We start from the raw sequence: 22,129 nt of genomic DNA, 5'->3' as shown, positions 1-22,129 counted from the left end.
CACGGACCTTATTTCAGACATCTAACCCCTAAAGAACAAAAATTACAATTAAAAAAAACCTAATCACTTCAAGACGAGGGAACCGGAAATGCAACAAGACTGGTTTACAGGTTTTAGGACAATTTCCTGCAGCACGCCATGTAAACCATGGACTGTATATTAGATTTTGTTTTGTTTGAAACAAGTTGGGAAGAAAGCAATGTTTTGTATATTCTCTATATTTTATATGTTTTTTCAATGACTGGAAAACTGGTGAACTCTCCTCCAGGTTTTCCAGGCTGCAGGGGAACCCAAGGTTTGTATGAACATATATGTTGCCTGCACACAGCATGCAGCTTGTGTTAACACCATGTTAACACTGATGGGTTTCATGTACCGCATCATGAAGTTAAAAAGATTTACCAATGCAACCCAAATAAAGAGACACAGTGGTGATGGTACTCAGAAGTTTTATTGATAACTAAAAACATTCTTGTTAAAATGTTAACTTTATTTCGACTTTTCCGACCTAATGTAAGCCATATTAGAAATTAATGCATTCTGTGATTTTTTTTGTAACTTTATCACATTACAAAACAGCCTCAGAGGCCACTTTTCCATTTTTTTCACGATACTTTCTAAAACATGGCTCTGGGTGAGGACAAATTGAACATAAGGCACATTCAGTGTTATTAGTCAGTAGTCACTAGTGTAAAAACTAAAGGTCTGAGTGGATTTTCTTAATCACTCCATCGTCTACATGACACTGTCCATCCCGCTGATGTCGCGCCGCCTCTTCCGATTTGACTTAATACTCAATGGTGACTGCCTTCGTCTTCAGGTATTCGTTAAGAGCCTCTTGTCCTGTCAGAGTGACAGAGAACAGACAAAAGTATGGATATTAATTGCCAAAAAATTGAGCTCTTTGTCAAACTTCTGGAGCAGGATGTGGAACTATCTTTTAAAAAAGGTGTTTCACAGACTTCTATTATCCCTGTTTTCTTTTTAACTGCAGAGTTTCAGGAAATATGGAGATTTGGTGTAGATAGTTGTTGGAAAATACAGTTGAATAGCCTAAACATTTGTGTTGCATTGTTGTGAATAGCGGGTTAAACATATATTTTTTATTTCCAGTCCCTTGGAACATTTCTGGTGCACAGGAAGTGGACTATCCCAGAAAAGAGTAGAGCTTGGGGGCGTTGTTGGTTTTATTGAATTTCTACATTACAATTGGTAAAACAGACGTTCAGGAACTGAGAGGAGCTACAACTTATTATACAAAATTAAACTCATAATGTTAATCAAGACATATGTTGGCCTGAGGTACTTCAAAGAGACAAACGAATGATACCATTATGTCTGCCAGGAGATGTGTGTCTGTCCACAACTAATCTTACTAATCAAACATACTACTGGACCATTTGGCGTGATATCTTTTGTGCTTAAGGACCTCTCTTGGTTGCAGTTAATAACACTTTTAAAAAACATATTTTATTGACTGTTCTAAGGGTTTGGCTGAGCCGGTTCAGACAGCTGCATGCACAGAAAAGCATTAAACAAACAACATGTAACGTGTTTATCAGTGAACTTTAGAGATGCCAGTAGAGAGATTTTGTTACCTTTGAACAGAGCCATTCTAAATGTGTCCCTGCCACCAGTCTTTATGCTGAGATAGGATAATCAGCAAAGGCTTGCTGCTCCACATTTAGCATGCAGTACTTACTCCTAATGTTAGCGGCTATCCCAAATTATTTAACTAGTCCAGGGTTACTGCAACCCTTGCCTAAATGCATCTTTAATTCCTTCACTTTACTAAGTATATTACAGTACATGAATAAAATAATAACAGCTACTCAGCAATAGCAACAGTTCTTCTTACCCAAGTCTTTGCCAAAGCCAGACTGTTTGAAGCCTCCGAAAGGCGAGGCCACATCAGTCTTGTTGTAGGTGTTGACAAAAACCGTGCCAGCGTTGAGTTTTTCACTGACGTACAGAGCTTTGCTGATGTCCCGCGTGAAAACACCCGAGGCCAGGCCGTACTCTGTCGCGTTGGCCCTCCTCAGGACATCATCCACCTCACTGAGGCAAAGGGACAGGAAGGAAAGACAGAGTAAGGCTTTCACATTCTCACTCCCAACTCGCCAAATGCCACAGCTTGGTCTGTGACCCTGTCTGTTTCGTACGTGTCAGGTATGATGTGTCAGTTTCAAAATAAACTTTGGTGTTCACAGTTCATTGTAATGTCTAGTAAAGTTTTGGCTTATAGCACTTTCCAAAGTAAACTTTCAATATAGGTTCACTTACAAAACTACTTGATTAAGTTCAGGCAACAAAAGTGCTTCATATGAAAACATAGTGGTTTGGATTAAAACACTACTTTTCGTACCAAAAAATAACTTTGTTACGTCACTGCCATTACCTAAGTATGAAAGTTACGTAACAAATGTTAAAAAATGTTAAATAAGTCAAACTTTGTTTCACAAAGGACTCTAAGTCCTGCGTTCGTTTAACCCGCTCGATGCTAACTTTCTCCTTGCTATGCTATCTTATGCTATGCTGACGCAGATAGGTTTACATTGGAGTTAGTTGTTAGCCCGGTGTCTCTCTCACGCCAACATTAAAGGGTGCCTTTAGTTAGGAGTGAGAACGAGTTGAATGACAAAGAGAGGATATGAGTCAGTAAGTGGTCTTGAATCAGCCTCACCCGCTCTTGAACGTTGAGAGGATCATGACGGGGCCAAACGACTCCTCGATAGCGATGTACATGTGGTCCTGGACATCAGTAAACACCGTGGGCTCAAAGAAAAAACCTGGAAGCAGACATATAGCAAGACAGCACAGTACAGAACCTACATGAGAAAAGAAAAAAAGCCATCTGCAGCGCCGGTACTGCATCAGAGGTGGACCACACAGACGGGGTGATATCTGAGACTCGCTGCATCATCGCGCTGCAGTGCAGACAGTGGTGCCTACCTGGCCGCTGCACCTGTTTGCCGCCACACACCAGAGTGGCCCCCTCCTTGATGCCGGTGTGACAGTACTCCACCAGTTTGTCCAGGTGGGCTTTGTGGTTCTGAGGGCCATGGTCAGTGGAGCGGTCCAGCGGATCACCAATCTTCATCTTTTTGATTTCATCAACCTGAGAGAAATTGTAGTATTGAGCGTTTTTACTGATTTGAAGTAAATTATTTAAATCTTGTATCCTGCAGCTGTAGTGAAGCTAGCTCAGAGAAGCTTGCGGATTGTCTCTTAGATTTGAGAATGAAATAACCTCTCCACAATCGATTCATAATGTGACATGACCAGCAATAGTTTGGTTGCCAACTTTGAATTATCATTTACAGGCAGCATACAAACCAGAGCTGACTCTGAAGGGTAGACTGACAAGTCGATCTCAAGAGCCTCTCAAGAACATCAGCCAGGGTGAGGTCAAAAGACACGTACCACTTTTTTCAAAAACTGGTCGTGGATGGTTTCTTCCACAAACAGTCTGCCAGCCGCGATGCAGTTCTCTCCCTTGTTGAAGAACACTGAGCTCATGCCCTGAAATACACAGAGTGGTTTACCTCTGCACCCAAACGTGCACAAAATTACCAACAACGTGCTCCCGCGTATGCATTTACCATGCGCACGGCCTTGTCCATGTCACAGTCAGCGAAGATGATGAGAGGGGATTTCCCTCCCAGCTCCAGAGAAACTTTCTTCACATTGCTGCTTGCGCAGCTGCACATGGAGGAAGACACAGATGCAATGAGCAGAGTTGTTACATCTAGTTTTAGACCTTTGTAAAAAAAAATTAAAACATTTAAAAAAAAAAAAGAAAAAAAAGCTCCTTTTGCCTTTCACCTCTTCATGATGTGTTTCCCAATTTCAGTGGAACCTGTGAAGCCCAGTTTACGGATGTCAGGGTGGTCGGACATGCGCTGACCCACCAGAGCACCTGGAGGACGAGCAGGAGGTTAATGAATAACAACAGTACAGCTTCATTGGTGAAAAGGTAACTGCTAAATTGGCTCTAATCTTCATGTTTCAGGGTATGTTTAGAACTTCAAGTAATGAGTCGTTGTTCTCGGTTCATCTCCTTCATTAAGTGACTTGGCAGAACATTCTGACAGTCTCTGCCCGATCCCGTCGAACCCCTGTATAAGCAACAAAGCCGTACAATACGTAAAGACGCACTCTCCAACTCACATCCTTCAGCTAACAGGGAACCGCTTGTTGTGAAGTGAATGCAATGGGGCGGGGGAGGGGGAGTGCGACATCTAGTGGCTTCTCTTCAACTTTAGACTGGTGTTTTTGATGTTACGATGTCAGCCGTATTTCCACGAGAATAAATGTGTTGTTGCTGCTGTTTACTGTCCTCAAAAGTAAAAAAAAAAAAGCACGTTGTTGTTTTTGTTTTGTCACATTCTTCGTCATGTGGCAAAATAATCGTCCTTGTCAGTGTCTATTCCTACCTGATCCAGGCAGAATGTTAATCACTCCTTTGGGCAGTCCCGCCCTTGCTGCCAACTCTGCGAACTTCAGCGCCGTCAGTGGCGTCACCTGGGAAAAATATACATTTTTTAACAGCAGACACTCACGTCTGGCCCAAGATTACATTTTCATTTAATAGTCCCGCAGTGGGGAAATCTGCAGGATTACAAAGCAAACAGGGTGAAGTGCACACATATAAACACAACCGATATAATAAAAAAATCGAAACAAGGGTCCGATATAAGGGTTGTGTTTTTTCACAAATACACTACTTGTATTATAATTATTTTTCCCTCTTAGCTTTTTTTCTCACTGCACTGTGCAGCTGTGCCTTTATCTGTTCCTGTGCACATTCCACTTCTCTTTATCTATGTAATATTAGCCTGATTAAAATACATGAAACAGCCTTCTCCAGACCCTGGACATGTGATGTGATTGATCACTGGGTCGCGTGACCATCAACATGCGCTTGGTCAGTGAAGCTAGTGTCTCACCTAGAACCTAGAATCTCAGAATTTACTGATGACCCCTTTCCCACAGATTATGTTCATCTGGTGAGTGAAATGCTGATTATGTTACTGTTTTATAAATTTGATGTCGTATTTAATCATCTCCCTCTCACTGCGCCAAGGTGCACGGCTTCCGCTGGCGCAGCTGTGCTGCAATGTCATGTCTAGACTGTGCAGAGTGTCAGCGTCGCGGTTTTGTTGAATAGATTTGAACAACATGCATTGTTGTTAACCCGACGGGGTTGGGCAACCCACCAGACCCGTCGTGAAACACGGACCAAGGAGTCTAAAGGGGCATTTATACTCGGGTTTTAACGCAGAGACGCAAGCACACAAGACCCACAAGGGCCCTCTTGCGTAGTCCCATCTGCCATCTTGCGTGCATCGGCCAAAATTTCTGACTATCCGGCAAAGCTACGTAGGCCGTTCGCAGCCCGTAAGGCTGTGATTGGTCTGCTAACCACATCCTTTCTGAGTCTCGCATTTCCGGTTTCACAGCATTATACCGCTGTTTTTAAAAGCCATAGCAGAAACACGAACAATGGATCCCGTTGAAGAACGTTTGGCTGAAGAGGTCTGCAAATATGAGCATTTATCTAACCCGTCTGACGGAGTGTAAGGACACGCAGATGTAGGTGAATTCCTGGAGGGAGATATCGGTGAACGTCGGTGTGCAGGTCGACTCTAAACGGTCATTGCGCCACCTACTGTTCTGGCGTATGGAAAAGGCACGGGAACTACAAACCAGAACGAGTCTGTCGATGCAACTGCGTGGCCAGCCACAGTTGTAGTTGCAAGAGTGTATATCGCCCACCTTAACACACACACGCGAGTCAGAGGGTCTCTGAAACCCTGTAACATAATGAAAGTGAGAGCCGGTGTGCGTCGGGCGTTGCGTAATTGAGTGTTGCAGCTGGTCGTGCAGACACACCGGGGATGCTGAAAGAGCTATGCAAAGATGCTTTTCTTTTCAGGCCAAAATGAAGTTTTCGACCAAATACCTGCAAAATGAAAAGAACATTCCCACCGGCCTTAGCTGCTACTAAAATCTTAGCCAGCTATTATAAGACGTGGTCCTACCTGTTTAACAACAGCATGTTAGCATTTAGCTCAAAGCACTGCTGTGCCTATGTGGAGCCTAGCTGTGAGCATCTACTTCACATTGAGTCCTGTGTGGTCGGAGGCTGACCTGAGCGGGTTTGAGGACCATAGTGTTTCCGGCCGACAGGCAGGCCGCTGCCTTCCACGCCAGCATCATCAGCGGGTAGTTCCAGGGAATCACAATGGCACACACTCTGAGAGGAACGAAAGGAAAGAAAACCACTGGGATGACTCAGTGATCCAAGGCAACACCTCAGGTGTGAATGGAATTGTTTTGGTTCTGACTTTTGTGTGAGGTAGTGCCTCTACAATTTTTATGTTATCAGGGGTTAAAGTGGGATTTGTCATAAAAACTGTTATTTAGAAGCGCAGCATGGGGGTCAATCATTTCTATAATAGGGATTTACTCTTTGAGAGACCCACCCGTGTTTTCTTTCAGCTTATTTTTGTCACACTTAGTGCAGTATCAACTGCATATAAAGCTGTTGTAATCACACACATATCCTGCTGTCCCTGTGTGTTTTAAACTTAATAACCAAATCTATATTGATCGATCGATGGCATAAGCTGGTAGGAACAGAAAGACTGCAGCACACAAATAAAATAAACTCTGCTCTGAAGATCAGTTTGATTTAGTCTTTAATGTGGTGCCGCATCACATTGGCCCACTTCAACCCCTGACTGTTAATCATCTTCTACCTGCTCAACATGTGTCAAAATCCACTCTCTCACCCTATTGGCTCCTTCTTGGTGAAAGTGAGGTTACGATTGGGCCTGGCCTGGTTGATGGGAATGGTGCTGCCCTGTGAAAAGAGGATATCATTTATTTCAATGTATTTATTAGCATCATATTTCTGACTGGCCATGTACGCTGGTCATTTGGTGGTTTCAGGAGTGAAAAGTGAGTTTGATCTTGTTCCACGAGTGACAGTAAAAGCGGAGGGCTTACTTGGATCTTGTCACACCAGCCAGCGAAGTACCGGAAGGTCTGGATGGACATGCCCACATGAGTCTTCAGGGCCAGAGTGTAAACAGCCCCGGAGTCGATGGCTTCGATGGTGGCCAGCTCCTCCTGGTGCTCCTCCATCAGGTCAGCCAACCTGCGGGCCACCGGCATCGTGAATATTTTCAGAAATGTATATAACTCTGGTAAGTGACCTGTCCATCACAAGGTAGCCCCGCCCTAAAGATAAATGGAGCATCATTTACTAAATGAATATCGAGCTGTATTTAAAAAGACTTGAGACCATAAACTCATGTTAACAATGTTGATACTGAGTGAATAAATCAAGAGAGAAGTAGAGTCATTTTCTCTGACTTCTATACAACCAGAGTAGTCGCCCCCTGATGGTCCTGAGAGAGAATGCAGCTTTAACACATAAATCATAGACTTCTATACAACCAGAGTAGTCGCCCCCTGATGGCCATGAGAGAGAATGCAGGTTCAAGACACTTCAGCATTGGTTTCGCTCTTCAGAACCGGAGGGTTCCGCATTTCTTTTTCATCACGCGTTGCTACAGTTCTTGGAAATCTTCTCTAACTGGACCTTTATTTTAATTCAAAACCCTGCCTTAAAGAGTTAAGTTTGGTAAAATAAAACAAAAAAAAACAGAAGCACTGACTTGTAGATGAGTCTGCCTCTGTCTCTGGGGTTCATCCTGCCCCACTCTCCTTCTTCAAAGGCCTCCTTGGCAGCAGCCACTGCCTTGTCCACGTCACTTATCTGGGCCAGGGACACGTCACAGATGGCCTATAGGACAGAGGGACGCTGGATGTAAAGTGACAAAGCCATACAATTTAAAAACTGCTGATAGAAAATCATGACTAAAACCTGTAAAACCTGCATTACATCAAAATGATTTGCACTCAATATGCTCTCACGAATGCTAGAATCTAAATCATATTTCATCCACTAATACCTTTAACATAGCAACTTATAAACAGCTGCAACCACCAACACCAGAAACAAAAAATATATTATTTAGTCCTTGAAAATGCAAAGAAAATGTTATATGAAAGACACAATTTTGGGATGTAATGTGCTCTAGATAGTATTAAAAGTAATATTCATAGCGGCTTCCTTACTGTGCCGTCCGTGGGATTGATGGTCTTGTACGTCTTCCCTCCCTCTGCGTCGACAAACTCTCCATTAATGAACAGCTGGTGAGGCATCTTTATAGTCATGTTGTTGGTGTTCATTTCCACCTAAAGGGTTAAACAGTACACAACAAAGTGAAGGCGTGGCCTTTCCGAGGGCCCATCAGGAACAAGCACCATCTGGTGACAGCCACTCACATAGTCCACGACCAGTTCCTCCTCGTCGTCCTCCCCTCGCAGCTTCCTCACGCACATCTGGATGAAATCCCGGAAGGTGCAGTTCATGTAGACATCCTCATTCTGCAGCTGGCAGCTACCGGCTCGCAGCTTCACCTCCTCCACGAGTCTGGAAGAGGAGCAAAACGTATCCATCAGGACTTCTTGGTACGGTGAAATGACCCTGCACAAATAAAACCTCTAATGCATTGCCCGGTGTTCAGAGCGCCAATGTTTTTTCATACAAAGCGCCACAGAGACACATCGGCACTTTGAGCTGAATCAGCATGCTCACAATGATGATGCTAAAATACTGTGTTGATATTTCTTTTTATAATTTCTTTTTTAGTATGTGTTTGATTTATTTGTGGGGATTTCTTGGGATTAGCAAATAAACAACACTAGACATAAACGAAGAAGTAGAATTTGGCAGAGGTAGTGAGGGTACGATAGTGATATGAAAAAATGAAGAATAAATAGAACAAAAAACAAACTCTCACCACCAAAATGCCCACTTGGTGTGGGGACGTGATAGCTGAGAGTGCATCAGTGACAGACTTTTTAAAGGGTGGGTGACATTAGCTGGTCCGAGGTGACATTTCGCGATTATCAATTAAGTCGCAGATTTTCAAAGTATCTGTCGAGATGGGATGTCGGTAAATTGAACACATGAGATAACTGATCAAAAGATGGAAACGTTCCATCAATGTGAAGATGTTTCCCATAGTCTTACCGGGTTGCTAGTGGTTAGAAAAATACATTTGACAGATGAATAATTTTTACAGCGATAAATCCACCTTTCAGCGTCATTACCTGACTACGTCCATGGAAGCAGCGCCAGATTTGAAGAAATCCGTGGAGTCTTCAATTTGACTGACGTTAGACAGAATGCTTTGCCACACCGCCTGTGAGGAAACATTGGCGAGGGTCAGCACCGGACATTTTTTAAGTGGACAAATACATAGTTGTTGTTTTTTACCGTCCTACCCTCATCTGCTCAGCGAAGGTCCTCTCCTCCTCTGTGAGCTCCACGGCAGCACTGCTCCCCGAGCAGAAGTACTGTGCAGCAGCGATCATCTTCCCGTCCTCATACTGAAGATTCTTCACCAACAGCTACAGAGGGACAGAGAGCATGACACGACCATAATGACTCAATCGTTTTCACCTCGAGATAAGCTTTACATTAGATGGACAGAAACCAGTGCAGTGGTCTATTTTTGAGTTGATGGAAATGATTTAGCCCCCGTCAGTGTGCTGACTTTGTTTAAAAGTGATTTTAATCCACTTTAAGGACCTGCAGGAAATACGTATCTCTCTGTTCATCTGTCTGGAAAATGTATTTGTACCCAAAATGTATACCTAAAAAAAATATGATTATAATAATAATAATAATAATCTTTAGTTATAAAGCACATTTCATATAGATTATGTAGATCAAAGTGCTGTACATTTAGGTGCAGGTTCAGGTTTTTATCCAGTAACAGATGTTACTGGTTCTGCAATGTCATGTCCTAATCACAGAGCTGAGATATGCAAACAGTTAACCCTAATTGTGTTAACTTTGGATTGAACAAATCAAAGTAAAATAAAATATTAATGTAAAAAAAGTGATTAGTTGCTGCGACTTTTTTTGCCTGTGTTGGACTATGATGATCTTTTATATATGCATGCCTGTGCTAGCTGTCTTCGTAGGGTGGACACTGCTTACCATGCTTCATTGCGGTTCATTCCAAACTGTAAAGCTCTGACTCACCACTATGAGTTACACTGTCGGGTGGGATGGCCTGCTTTGGCTGTCTTACCTTGTCTTCTTCAATGTTTTCTTTCTGTAACTATGCATTTGTTATGCTGCTGCATGTCTTGGCCAGGTCTTCCTCGAAAAAAAGCTTTTTTAACCTTAAATGGGACTTTTCTGGTTAAATAAAGGTTTAAATAAATAAATTTAAAAAGTAAACACAAAGTCAGTCTCACGCCACGTTCGTCCAGTAAATGTGTTAGCGTGTATCAATATTGGAAGCCTGGTGTAGCTTCCATTTGATAATTTATATTATCAAATGTGAGGATTTACATCGGCGTTGACTTACCGTCTTGCCGTCGTTGCCAAACAGCACCAGGCCGGCCTTGGTGACGATGCCAGGGCGGCTGGCTCCGGGGATCTCTAGGGGCTGACCGTTAGCCACGTTATCCACCAGAGTGGAGCCGTAGAAAGTCACGTTCTGTAGGAAGAGAGATACTGGTGAGGACGAGGTCTAATAAAACTCATCACATGCTACTGGCATTAGAAATACATGCATGTGTATGTGTGGTTTAACAGAAGCCAAATCCCAACCTTTTTTTTTTTTAGCTTCTAGGTATGTATTAAAATATCGTATATCAAACCCAGAAACTGTAAAAAAAAATTTAAAAAAATATTGCTGGATAAAAACACGGTGCAGACGCTGCGATACCTGTCCATCAACCTCTGCCCAGGCACCAGGCACTTTGTCGTTTCCTCGGATCCAGTTGTGAAGAGCTTCAGCAGACTGGTTCCAGTCAATCTGCCATCAGAAATCAGGAATCTGTCATTATGTCTCTTAACATGATAAGTCAAAAACTATAGTCAAGGGAGAGTACTGGATTGTTTTACTTTGAAAATCATTCATCGGATCATATTGAAGAAGTCTTGAAACTAGAGATTGAGACAATAAACTCATGTTTATTCTTCTATACAACCGCCCCCTGCTGGTCATTTGAAATAACACAAGTTTAAGGCTCTTCAGCATTGGCTTAACTTTTTAGAACTGGAGGTTGCCTCCTGAACATAACTGATCTGTCTGGATGGCATCCAATATTAATTACCTTAGCATTTTCTTTCTTCTGGATGCACTCATATGTGGCGCCCTCTTGTGGCTGGGTGATTCTCGGAGCCTTCCCTTCTGCAATCAGCCTCACTGCATCCACCTGGAACCAGAACAATGCAGTTCATCTCATTGCTATCTTTATGGACTTTGCATCCTGCTGTTTGTTCTGTTGGGGAAGTGGGGAGGGGAACAGGAGGGTCCACAAAATGATATTCACTCTACATATGAGTGGACATTGTGACTGCTAAAGATTAGTGTTGTTAATGAGAAGAGCTCTTTAAATTTTGTAATTTTACTTCATCGTCAAACCAATGTGGCAGTTTTTGTTTATTTTTTACTTAAGGACCGTACCACTGGTTTTGATTAAACATCATATGAAATGTATATTTTCATTTTACAAACCATAATGTAAGGTTTTAGATTCATGGCATTGTAAAAAACAATTTGAAATTAGAAATGGAAACATTGGAGCTGAAAAAGTTCCACTGAAAAATGAAAGACCTTTTTTCAGTATTACCTTTATATCATATATGGCGTGGAAGAGGCAAGGAGAGCGTGATTTCCATTTAATCTGAACTTCACTCTTCTGAGTCCTTATTCTTGTCTAAAGCCAGACATCAGCACACAGCTAGCATATGGTAATGTATTTCATGAGTTAATAACTCATTCATAACTCATTTCTTCCCGTTATGTCTGTCTTTTTTTCATATAGATCTGGGCCAATTAAAGTTAACTTTTAACTGAAACACACTAACTTGCTGTTAATGATTATCAGACACAGTTAGTCAGTTGTTGACTACAAACATGTTATTTACAACTGGTGGTTAGTTCAATACATTTGTCATTAAATCGTGGAACAAGATAGAGATTATCGTGATGTTCTGGACCTTTGATGAGGGAATTCACTCTAACTAGACCTTGCTCGGGTATTAATTGAATGCCCCTCCTGTCGACAAACAGAGCCCTTACTATAAAAATGTGTTGCACAGTGTGTGCCAGATGACCTTCGTTAACCTACGAGGCATGTTCAAATGTAACTATGGCAGGTGAGAGCAAAGGTAGCATCTTGTACATGAGCTTGGAATGCTATTCCATTTATATCACAATCCTAAGCATCTTTTTTTTTTTATCCACCCACACTGACCCATGCCCACACTCACTGTGCCCTTGACCCCTTCTGGGAAGAGAAATCTCTTGTAGATTGTGTTGACGGTATCGTCACGTTCAACATCACACTCCCTCTGCAACAGGATTGGTCCGGTGTCCAGTCCGTCATCGGCCCAGAACACTGTAAAACCGCCCTTTTTGTCACCGTGGATCAGCGTCCTGCGCATCGGAAATGCCAGTTAAAAGACCTAATCTAGCCCCCAATGCTGCCACCAACATAATGACATCACGCGACTCACCAGTTGATCGCTGAGGCTCCCCTGTGCAGAGGCAGCAGGGAGGGGTGGTAGATGATAGAGCCGTGCTTGGGCCGGTCGATGACCTCCATGGGGATGAACTGGGAGCAGAAGGGCAGGACGTTGAGTTCCGCGCCAGTGGCCTCATACTGAGCCACCACCTCCGGGATGGCCTGGCCCTTCACACGCCAGCGGGGGAACTTGAAAGTGGCGACACCATCCTTCTCCGCCTCAGTTGCTGTGAAAGAAAAGAACAAGGAAACTCTCAAAATTGTGGCATACAAAATTGTATTTAGAACTATCTTTACCTCCATCAATACAAGCCGCTCATGCTGACCAGTGTTCATTCATTCATCCATCCATCTATTATACTTTACAATAAATAAAATCAACAAGGATATGAACAAGTATTTATAATTATTATATAATACTATGTATATATTGTTCTGCTCGCGATACCCACGAAACTAAAACTGACAAAATGAACGCACCCTAATTTTGTCCCTTGTGTTCCCCTTTATCCAACCCATGTGGAAATGCGACACCTCCATAATCGCGGCAGGAGGATATTAATTAATTAATGAAAAGCTGGTGGAAATGTGTGTAGCTGCGTCCTGTTATGTCTGCCTGTGAAATACATTACTACTGGTTTTGAAATGTTTTACAATTTGATTTTGTGCTATAAACCACACAATAAGTTTTTAGATTAAACCTGAGACTAATGGTCAACAATCGAGCATTAAGTATTACAACTGCACATAAAATAAGGATTTTCCACAACACATGGTGTTTGCTGTCAGATCTAAAAGCCAATTAGCTCTCTGATGTGACGAGAGCCAGCCGTTTCCCATCACAGCTGCTGCAGCGCCTGGCTCTGAAATCGACGGGAGCAGGTCGGACACAAATCATGCATTGCGCGTCGATCGCCGGCAATCAATTCTGCGCAGAACTGGCTCATCTGGAACAATCTTATTATTTGTGTTGCCAATCCTGCGACTTTTAGCAACACTGAGCTGTGTCTTTAAATTGCAACGCTTTAAAACTCCCATACTTTTGCTGGTTTCTCAAATGTTGCCAACCCAAGCTGAAATATTTCACTTTAACTGGTCCGTAAGTCATGCACTCAGTCAGGCAGTATAGTTCTCACCCAGTGGATCAGCCTTGCCATCCTTGTCCGGGATGGTGAAGACTCCTACGATGGTGTGGCCATCCTTCTTCAGCTGCTTGTAAACCTCCTGTCCGAACAGACTCTGTCCAATCACTGCAATCTTCATCCTCACGCCTCACTGTGTTTCTGAAAGAGGCGGCAACACACACTATTGTATTTAGTACACAGAATCAAAGTTAATACTCGCAGGTTCTTTGATACTGAAATTAATTACTAAAAGCTCCAAGAGGCCATTAAAGATACCCAATTTGAAATTCAGAACATTTCTATGGCGACGGCTAAGCTTGTGGCTAGGAGCTAACAGTTCAAACACCAACTGCAGTGTTGACCGAGCTAACAGTGTTAACCTGAGGTAGAACTGGCTGGAGGGTGACACTGTCATCGATTGCTAATGGGACTCACGTGCACTATCAGCTACAGAACACAGAAGTTTAAATTACAAAACATGCAGAGGGAAAGTGACGTCCTTCTCTGCTCTGGGAGATATTACTCCACTATATCTCAGCCGGTAGTCGTTTGCTGCTTCATCAATCAGGCTGCATCCTCCATTTCTGACGAGTGAAGTCAGTGACAAGGTGTCTTAAACATACATTCTTCTGCTGTTGCTGTCATCCCAAAAAGTGAAGATGGCGACGGCCAAAACACAAAAGGCTTCAAAGTGGCAAACCAATGGGTGACGTCCTGGGGAGTATTCCAGAAAGCGGGTTATGTGGAAACTCAGAGTAAGGTAACCCTAAGATAAGGGAAACTGAGTTATCCGTTCCAGAAAGAGAGGCAACTGAAACTCTGTCAATCACCATGGTAACAGACTCTGTGAACATAACCTGCTCCCTGGCAGGTTTACTACAAGAAACCCGGAGTTTCTACCTGTCTCCTCCCACATGAAGAAAGCTGGTAGACATGGATTACCCAGTCCTACCAGATCCGATTGACATCGAAGCCTTAGTGATTCGAAATGCTTTACGTCGCGAGTGTTCCGACCCAGATGAGACGTTTCATCATTTCCAGAGGAAGATCTGTTAGAAGCTACCGCTGTTTGTTCCTGTGGACGTGCACTTACATCAGAGCACATTTTATGCATCGCGCTACGTTTTTTTTTGTTTTTCTTTACAACATCGGGATGCAGAGCACTTCAGAAAGGCAACAGTTTGTAGAGCTGTGAGGAAAAGTAACCTCGATACTTTAATTAGTATTTTAATGTGTGTTGGTGTCGGCTACAGCGTCACACTTTAAATGACTTCAATAGGTATAAAATAAAAATGTGTAAGTGTCTTCTATGTGGGGTATTAAGTGAGAAGATGTGTGAAAACATCATTTTATTAGAGGACTAATTTACTATTTCAAGTAGCCACTGAATTAATATTTACTTTGTTTAATAGCCTAAGTCAATTATATATTTAAAAAAAAAAGAATCTTACAGTTAATTGTTAAGTCAGTGGAATAGTACATTCAAACTTCCGCGTTGACTCGGGCAGCAGTCTTTTCCCATGCCGTCTCTCTCTCTCCTTCGCTGCTGCAACTGTATTACATTTGCGGTGAAATAAGTGCTAACACTCACCGTGAGCCTGCAGAAGCACCTCCAACTCCATCGCTGTGAAATATGTTGCTGTTGTATTTACCGTTGTCATGGTGACTCGTGATATCGGGGCTCCATTGATGTTAGCTTTTTATAATAGTCATGCATGCGCTTAACTCAGGTTGAATATTCTCAGAGTCAGAGTAAATCAACTCAGAGTTCAGGGGTAGGCCCAATCCCAATCTCCACCCTTACGGACTCACGGACTTTGAGACACGCTCCCGCGAAGTCCTTGAGGGTTTAAGAGTGTCCCATTGTCAATCTGTGGAGTGCCTGAGGGCTCTGTGGCGGACATTTTGAGCCCTTTATGAACCCTTTCTGTAAGTCAACATAAGATGCTGACTTTGCCTAAGAGAATTACCCACAACGCATTGCAACGCGAGGTTAAACGTGCAGTTCCCAATGGAAGAACGGAGACGTAAAAAAAAAAAAAGATAAACAAAGAGGCACGTGGGCCTTTTGCCCGATAAAAAGGAATGCAAACAGAATATATATATTTTTGGACATTCATTTAACATTTTATTTTGACAAAAACGAGTGAATAAATAATATAAAATTACTTCTCATCTTGGGAGAAAGACATTTAAACCAGTGGATACAAATAATACAATAAATACATAATTTAATATTCCCCCACCACACACACACACACACACACACACACACACACACACACACACACACACACACACACACACACACACACACACAAACATGTCAAAGTCTTTACTGGTGTGACTAGGTCCAAAGTGCATACTAATCAGCTCTACTGTAGATTCATGCTATGACTTGGAAATACGACTCATACACTATGTATATAAAAAAAATATAACTTGATATGCTTAGTATAAGAAGATTATAGTATCACTAAAATGTACTGTACAATACTGTCTAATGTATTGACTATTTGGAATCCAAAAGTGCACAGTAAGCATGACTGTTTTGACTGTTTGCCCGTTTGTTGACCCCGAACAGAGAGGGGGGGCGGGGCCGGCTGTCCCGCCAACCAATTAAAATCAAAGAGGAGTTGAAGGGACTTGACAGCCCAGTTGAACGGTCAACAATCACACCAGGCAGACAGTTAAAGTTTAACCACAAACTAATTTTATACTAACAATCGCGCGTTGTCCTCAATACACGTGATCAAGTCACGTGTAGCCATAATGTAGAGTTTTATATCCTCAACAGCTGCTGCAAATAGTCTCATGTTGCAGATACAAATACTCTTTGTGTGTTTGCGTGTGCAGTGAGGCCAATCAACAGTCTGCAGACTCATGTAGTGCAAAGAATTATGAAAGATTGGAAAAAGTTAAGTATAAGTGCCCTTACCCCTGCCTGCAGACCCAGAACTCCTCTGCTTGCCTCGAAAGAGTGATCGGACGGAGAGCAGTGTATTTAATTCCCTCACCACCAGCACACAGGCGGGCGGACTATTGCGTCGCATGCAAATGAAGCAGAGTGATTGGACGAGACGGCCGTGAGGCTGCAGGCGGCCTATCGGCTGCTAATGTGCCTGACAGCCCAACCACACAGGGAAATGTCCACTGTGATCAACCATACAGAACAGTGCAATGTGGGCCGAATTATTTTTGTTTTGCAATATGCAGAATTATTTTTTTTTATGTATTTCTTTACATTTCTTACATTTCATTTCTTACATTTCTCTAAATTTGTAATACATTTTTTTTTTAACATTTATTGTATTTAACATTTTTACATTACATCTAAAAAAATGACTCAATTTAATTTTTACTACATTTCTTTACATTTATTTTTTTTTACTTTTCATAGAATTGTCTATGTGACAATACATATTTATATTTTATTTGAAAAATGTTCTATGATAACATAATTGTCTGTACAGAGATATTACAAAATAATTAACTATTTGGTTACACATACTGTTTCCAAATTGTCAAACAAGGCAATGTTACAAATACTATGGAGATTCTGCTGTGTCTTACAGTTTTTTAAAATGTTCTACTATGACCAATATTAAAGAATTATACTCAAACGTTTTATTTATTTTGTCTTCTGTGTGCCTTCAATAGTTTCCGTGAAATTTGAATAAATTGGTCCTCAACATGGCAACAGAGGAGTTTTCGGTTGAAAAAGGCAGTCCTGGGGATTTTATTTGGCTCAGAAGAGAAGTTGTGAATGCAACTGTTGGTTGCAAAGGAGGGAGATGGATTTTAGATTTCTGAAGAGTAGTAAAAGGGTTTATCTTTCGTAATAGGGACAGAGATGCCAATTGTGATGGCCAGGTGGTCAGGGATGTAGAGGCTGGGGAGTCGATGCATCGTAAGCGCTTCCAGGAATGGCAGGTTTACAGTCAGTGCATCAATGTAGATGATGAGAAAATCTGATAAGTGAGAGAGGAGGGGTTTGGCTTGGCTCAGTAGATAATATATACAGTGACATAAGGAGTGGGAGCAGATGGTGTAAAAGCAAGGTGTTTGAAATAACGAGCGTCAGAAATAGAAACAGTGTTTTTTTTATTAAACTCCTTCCTGTCAACACCACCTCTCAAGTACCAGGCTTTGACATAAGAAACTGATGCGTTTCTACGAAGGCTCTTATGCCATGTTTTACATTTATTTTAACTACATTGACTTAAAGATCAGCTGTTTGCTATTTCCAGATACATTTTCATGAAAGAAACTAATTTAAAGCAAGACTATGCAACTTACAAATATTTAAAAATAATACAACATATTATTCCTCTCACAAATGTAAGAGGTGGCTTTATAAATAATTAAAATTGTGCTGCAGTCGTTTGTGGGCCGGTATGGTTAATTACAGTTGACTGTGGCTAAAGCTATACAGGTAATTGACCTGTTTGAAATAGAAAATACAAATAAATGCCAAATAATGAGATATTTCAAAGACAGCGCATGATGATGAAAACTCTTGCATTCACTACGTCAGAGCTGTTTCCGCACATCACGGTAGATTTCACAATGAAACAGAGATAAGGCAGCAGGACACTCTCATTGTAGGTCACTCAACAGCCATAAACTCTGAACAGGTTTGTCGTCATGCAAAGTTCCAAACAAACTGCAAAGGTGTGTCTAGTCAGTGTGTCGAAAATAGTGTCAGCAAAACAACACAACTCAAAGAATGAAACCTCTGGACAGTCAGATGATATCTGAGCATAATTATGATAACACACATGTGTTGTGTGCGTGCATGTATACTTCCACAGTTATCTTTGAGGACTGGTTTGGGTCTCAAATTGAACATTTTTGGAAAGTGAGGACACCTTAGCCTGACCTTCAAAACCTGTGAGGCTTCAGACTTGGCTTTAAGGTTCAGGTTTGAATCAGGTTCAAGACAAGGGTAAAGGTTGGGCTGTGTGATTTAGTGTAAGGGTCGATAGGAAATGCTTTATGTCAATGAAGGTCCTCACTAAGGTTGTGTGAAACCTATTCATCTGATCTGGTTGGTTCTGGTCCTCAGTTATCACCCATGTTAATGATCCACTCAGCATACAGTAACCTGATCAGCAGCAGAGACACTGTGGTTGCACATCTCCAGAGTATGTCTTCGCTTACTCAGTGCCAAATAGAACCAATAAATGGGTGTATCTTGTTAATTTTGTTTTTAATATTTAGGAGGGGGGGGGGGGGGTAGTTTTTATTTAATGTAATCTGTCCATTTAAATAAGAAAGAAGGACGTGTTTTGTATTGCCACCATTTTACTCGTTCCTTTTTTCCTACACAAGGGGGCAGTGCCCCACCATAAAACTGCCGCCACTCAGGTTCCAGCTTCTATATCACAGACAGCACTGATACACACACATGCATCATTATGGGACATTTAGGATCAATTGTTCACTCAACTTTTTCTACTTTTTCTACAACTTTTTTTTTTGTGTGATTCGTCAAACTTAAAGGAAGAGCAATACTACATTACTTTTAGTCCACTTTCAAGTGGAAAATCACTGCCAGACAGACTTCCTTTAAATGTCTTCTACATTTAAAGGATTCTGATTTCTTTCATGTGTGCCTCACATTAAATATTTAACAGCATGAAAAGATGTCGACAGATATTCAGAGGATCTTGGAGGAAGAATAATGATATCTTTCTGTTTTAACAACTTAAACAAATGTAAAACTGTAAAAACGCAGTTTGGTTTCCAAGATCTGGTCTTTTGCTTGTGTTTCCCCTTCCCATTTATTTCAATGTGTTTCCCGTGTGTTCAGCGTGTTGTCTCTGCAGTATGCCCAGGAGCTCCGCATATTCATCATGCAGATTATAATTATAGCTTGTGTGTGTGTGTGTGTGTGTCCACCCTGATTGGCTGAGAGCGCTCCTGTGGGGTGACTGATGTGTATCCAGGCATCTAAGTGTATTTTCAAACAGAACTCCGGCTCCACAGCTGGAGATCCACTGGCTATAAATACACAGTGTGCTCCGTTGGCTTTCCTGGAATAAACTGAAACACCTGCCCTGCCCCCCTCACCAGCACCGCCACCAGCAACAACCCCAACCAACCAACTCACACTCGCGCACAGCGATGAATGTAATTACAATATTGAGTCGATAAATCTTAATATCAATTTCAGTTGAAATCAGCTGAAAAAGGAAGTTCTCTCTAAAACCTAATTTGCCTTCTTCAGGGGAACAGAGCCTCGTCTGCTTGTTAATTGCAGAAGTTAGACGACTCAATTGGAGCAACATAGTAAGTGTACATGCAGAAGTAAAAGAGGACATTACTTTGGTACTCTACTGTCAAGTGTGTGTGTGTGTGTGTGTGTGTGTGTGTGTGTGTGTGTGTGTGTGTGTGTGTGTGTGTGTGTGTGTGTGTGCACGTGCGTGCGTGTGGGAGTGTGCTGGCTTCCTGTGACCTTCTGCTTGAACCCTGGCCTGTGTTCATTTTGGCACCTTGGCAGCGCAGCGCTGGCGGTCACATCTTTGAATCAGGAAGCTTTCTTTCAGAGGTTGGGTCAGACAACTCTCCTCGCGATTCACAAGAGTATCCACTCCGTGATTCAGTCAGAGGGCTTCAACCTTGTTTGGTCAAAATGTATTGTACTGTTGTATGTTCACTGCTGTAAAATCATCTACACTACACTACATTACACAACTTTAAGGCATAGTTTGACTTTTTGGGAATTCCATTTCTTACCCGGAGGGCAGAGCCGGCTCCTACCATTTCAATGCCCGACAGCAGCGGTCCTCGCACTGGGGTCTGGGATGGTAACAGCCCCAGTCGCGCCGGGTCCGGTCTTCTCTACGTCGGGTTGTCAGCTGCAGCTGACACTGACGTGAAACATATTCAAACAAGCGGAAAGAGCCACAGGACACAACATCCGGTTTTCAAAGTAGTGACTGATATGGATGTGTTCGGAACATTTATGACCACATCCAAACATCTTAACTCTACCAGAACGTTTGTCTTTAACATATTAAAACATTTCTGTATGACCAGAACAGCAGAGTTTAGGAATTCAAATGTGCTTAAATTCAGCAGGAAAGCAAAAAAACAATAACACAAGCACACGATTGTAAACATATTTGGAATAAACAATAAAACTAAAATATGTTTATAAGCAACGTATACGCGTATAATCAAAAACGTATTTGTAATACGTCAAACACCGACGTAATCAGGGAGAAAATACGTTTCAAGTCAACATAATTGAAGATACATATTAGTTCTGGGGGAACATAATTTGTAGGAGACAGGGTTGAGTGGTACTGAATGTAGCTAGTGTGCTAATGCTAACTCGTAAGACGTGTTTGATTAAAACCAAACACAGTACAGTCTATTTCTGGTGCTGGTGTTTTTCAAAATGAAAGTCACATTTTCACACAATGCAGCAATTGTAATCTTCTATGATGAAAAAGTTTCTCCCAGAGTTTGTGAAAGTGGTATTAACATCACAACAGTGTTGCACAACGCAGGTAAAAAGCGTCTTCTTCTCCGTAATGATCTCACGTCGTTATGCTGTTAAACCAAGTCCTCGAATGATTGTTTCGCAATAAATCACTTGTGTAAAAGCACAATTACACTATACCGAGGTCGAGGCATTTAAACGCGTTCTACATGTTAGTCAGCCACCTTTTTGGCAGCCTGGATTTCATATGATTGAGCAGGTGTTTCCCTTCCTGTAGGCCTCCTGCTGTGTCACAGAGAAAAAAAAGCCTTTCACAACTTGTTTGGTCCCATTAGCCTTTTCCATGCTATAAATCTCTTCTGTCAGACCACGCAGGTGGTTAGAAACACAGAAATGAGTTACACGTGTGCTGTATTCAGCCGTTAGTCATCGAGAGGAGATCTTACCGCCATACTCACCTGGTGAAAAGCAGCGGCTGGAGGAAAAAGAAGCAAGATCCAAAGTCTCTGAAGCACCGATGCTCCTTTAGAGTAAATCAGAAACACATGATGTCGGCTGTGTTTTGGGGTTGGAAGGTATAGACGGGCCAGAGACAATTCACTTACTGCTAGAGGTCTGAGCCAAGAAAAAGCATTAGTCCTTGAATCTGATGAGGAGAAATGGATGTCAGACAACATCTCCCTACAGCAGGCACAGCATTGTTTGACAGTAATTTGGCAAGACAAGAAACAAGAAATCAATATCTGTTGTAATATTTTAGATTTTTGTCTAAAATGCATGATACAAGTTAAAAGATTAGCAGAAACTCTCCATCTTCTGTGCATCTTCAACTTTAATACTTTATTAAAACCATGCTTTCTTCAGCACAGTTGAATTACATCTCTAACTCCCTGATGGGAGGCTAGAGATTTATTCTTTT

The 22,129-nt window shown here is 41.9% G+C and overlaps 1 protein-coding gene across 8 annotated transcripts; it reads right to left on the bottom strand.

Moving 5' to 3' along the window:
- Positions 1-432: 432 nt before the first annotated feature.
- On the bottom strand, positions 433-20,274 carry aldh1l1 (aldehyde dehydrogenase 1 family, member L1). Of its 8 annotated transcripts, none has more exons than XM_068594091.1 (23): positions 20,255-20,274; positions 13,770-13,916; positions 12,626-12,860; positions 12,380-12,545; positions 11,218-11,319; positions 10,827-10,916; positions 10,464-10,595; positions 9,367-9,492; positions 9,193-9,284; positions 8,362-8,509; positions 8,152-8,271; positions 7,689-7,816; positions 7,015-7,165; positions 6,798-6,868; positions 6,154-6,259; positions 4,437-4,524; positions 3,826-3,919; positions 3,603-3,702; positions 3,424-3,522; positions 2,953-3,118; positions 2,684-2,789; positions 1,859-2,058; positions 433-843 (listed from the first exon to the last, which is right to left on the bottom strand). In XM_068594091.1, the coding sequence occupies exons 2-23, from the start codon at positions 13,894-13,896 to the stop codon at positions 788-790; spliced, it is 2,703 nt and encodes a 900-aa protein (XP_068450192.1). In that variant the 5' UTR covers positions 13,897-13,916; positions 20,255-20,274; the 3' UTR covers positions 433-787. The 8 variants fall into 8 exon arrangements, with proteins under 8 accessions (XP_068450192.1, XP_068450187.1, XP_068450186.1 ...); XM_068594086.1 differs by lacking the exon at positions 20,255-20,274 and adding an exon at positions 16,696-16,780; XM_068594085.1 differs by lacking the exon at positions 20,255-20,274 and adding an exon at positions 15,349-15,715.
- Positions 20,275-22,129: the final 1,855 nt, after the last annotated feature.

This window comes from Clinocottus analis, unplaced genomic scaffold (assembly GCF_023055335.1).
Source record: "Clinocottus analis isolate CAN_PGR_092001 unplaced genomic scaffold, fCliAna1.0.p SCAF_3, whole genome shotgun sequence".
Taxonomy (NCBI): Eukaryota; Metazoa; Chordata; class Actinopteri; order Perciformes; family Cottidae; genus Clinocottus; species Clinocottus analis.
This window is presented reverse-complemented; position numbering and strand designations above follow the sequence as displayed.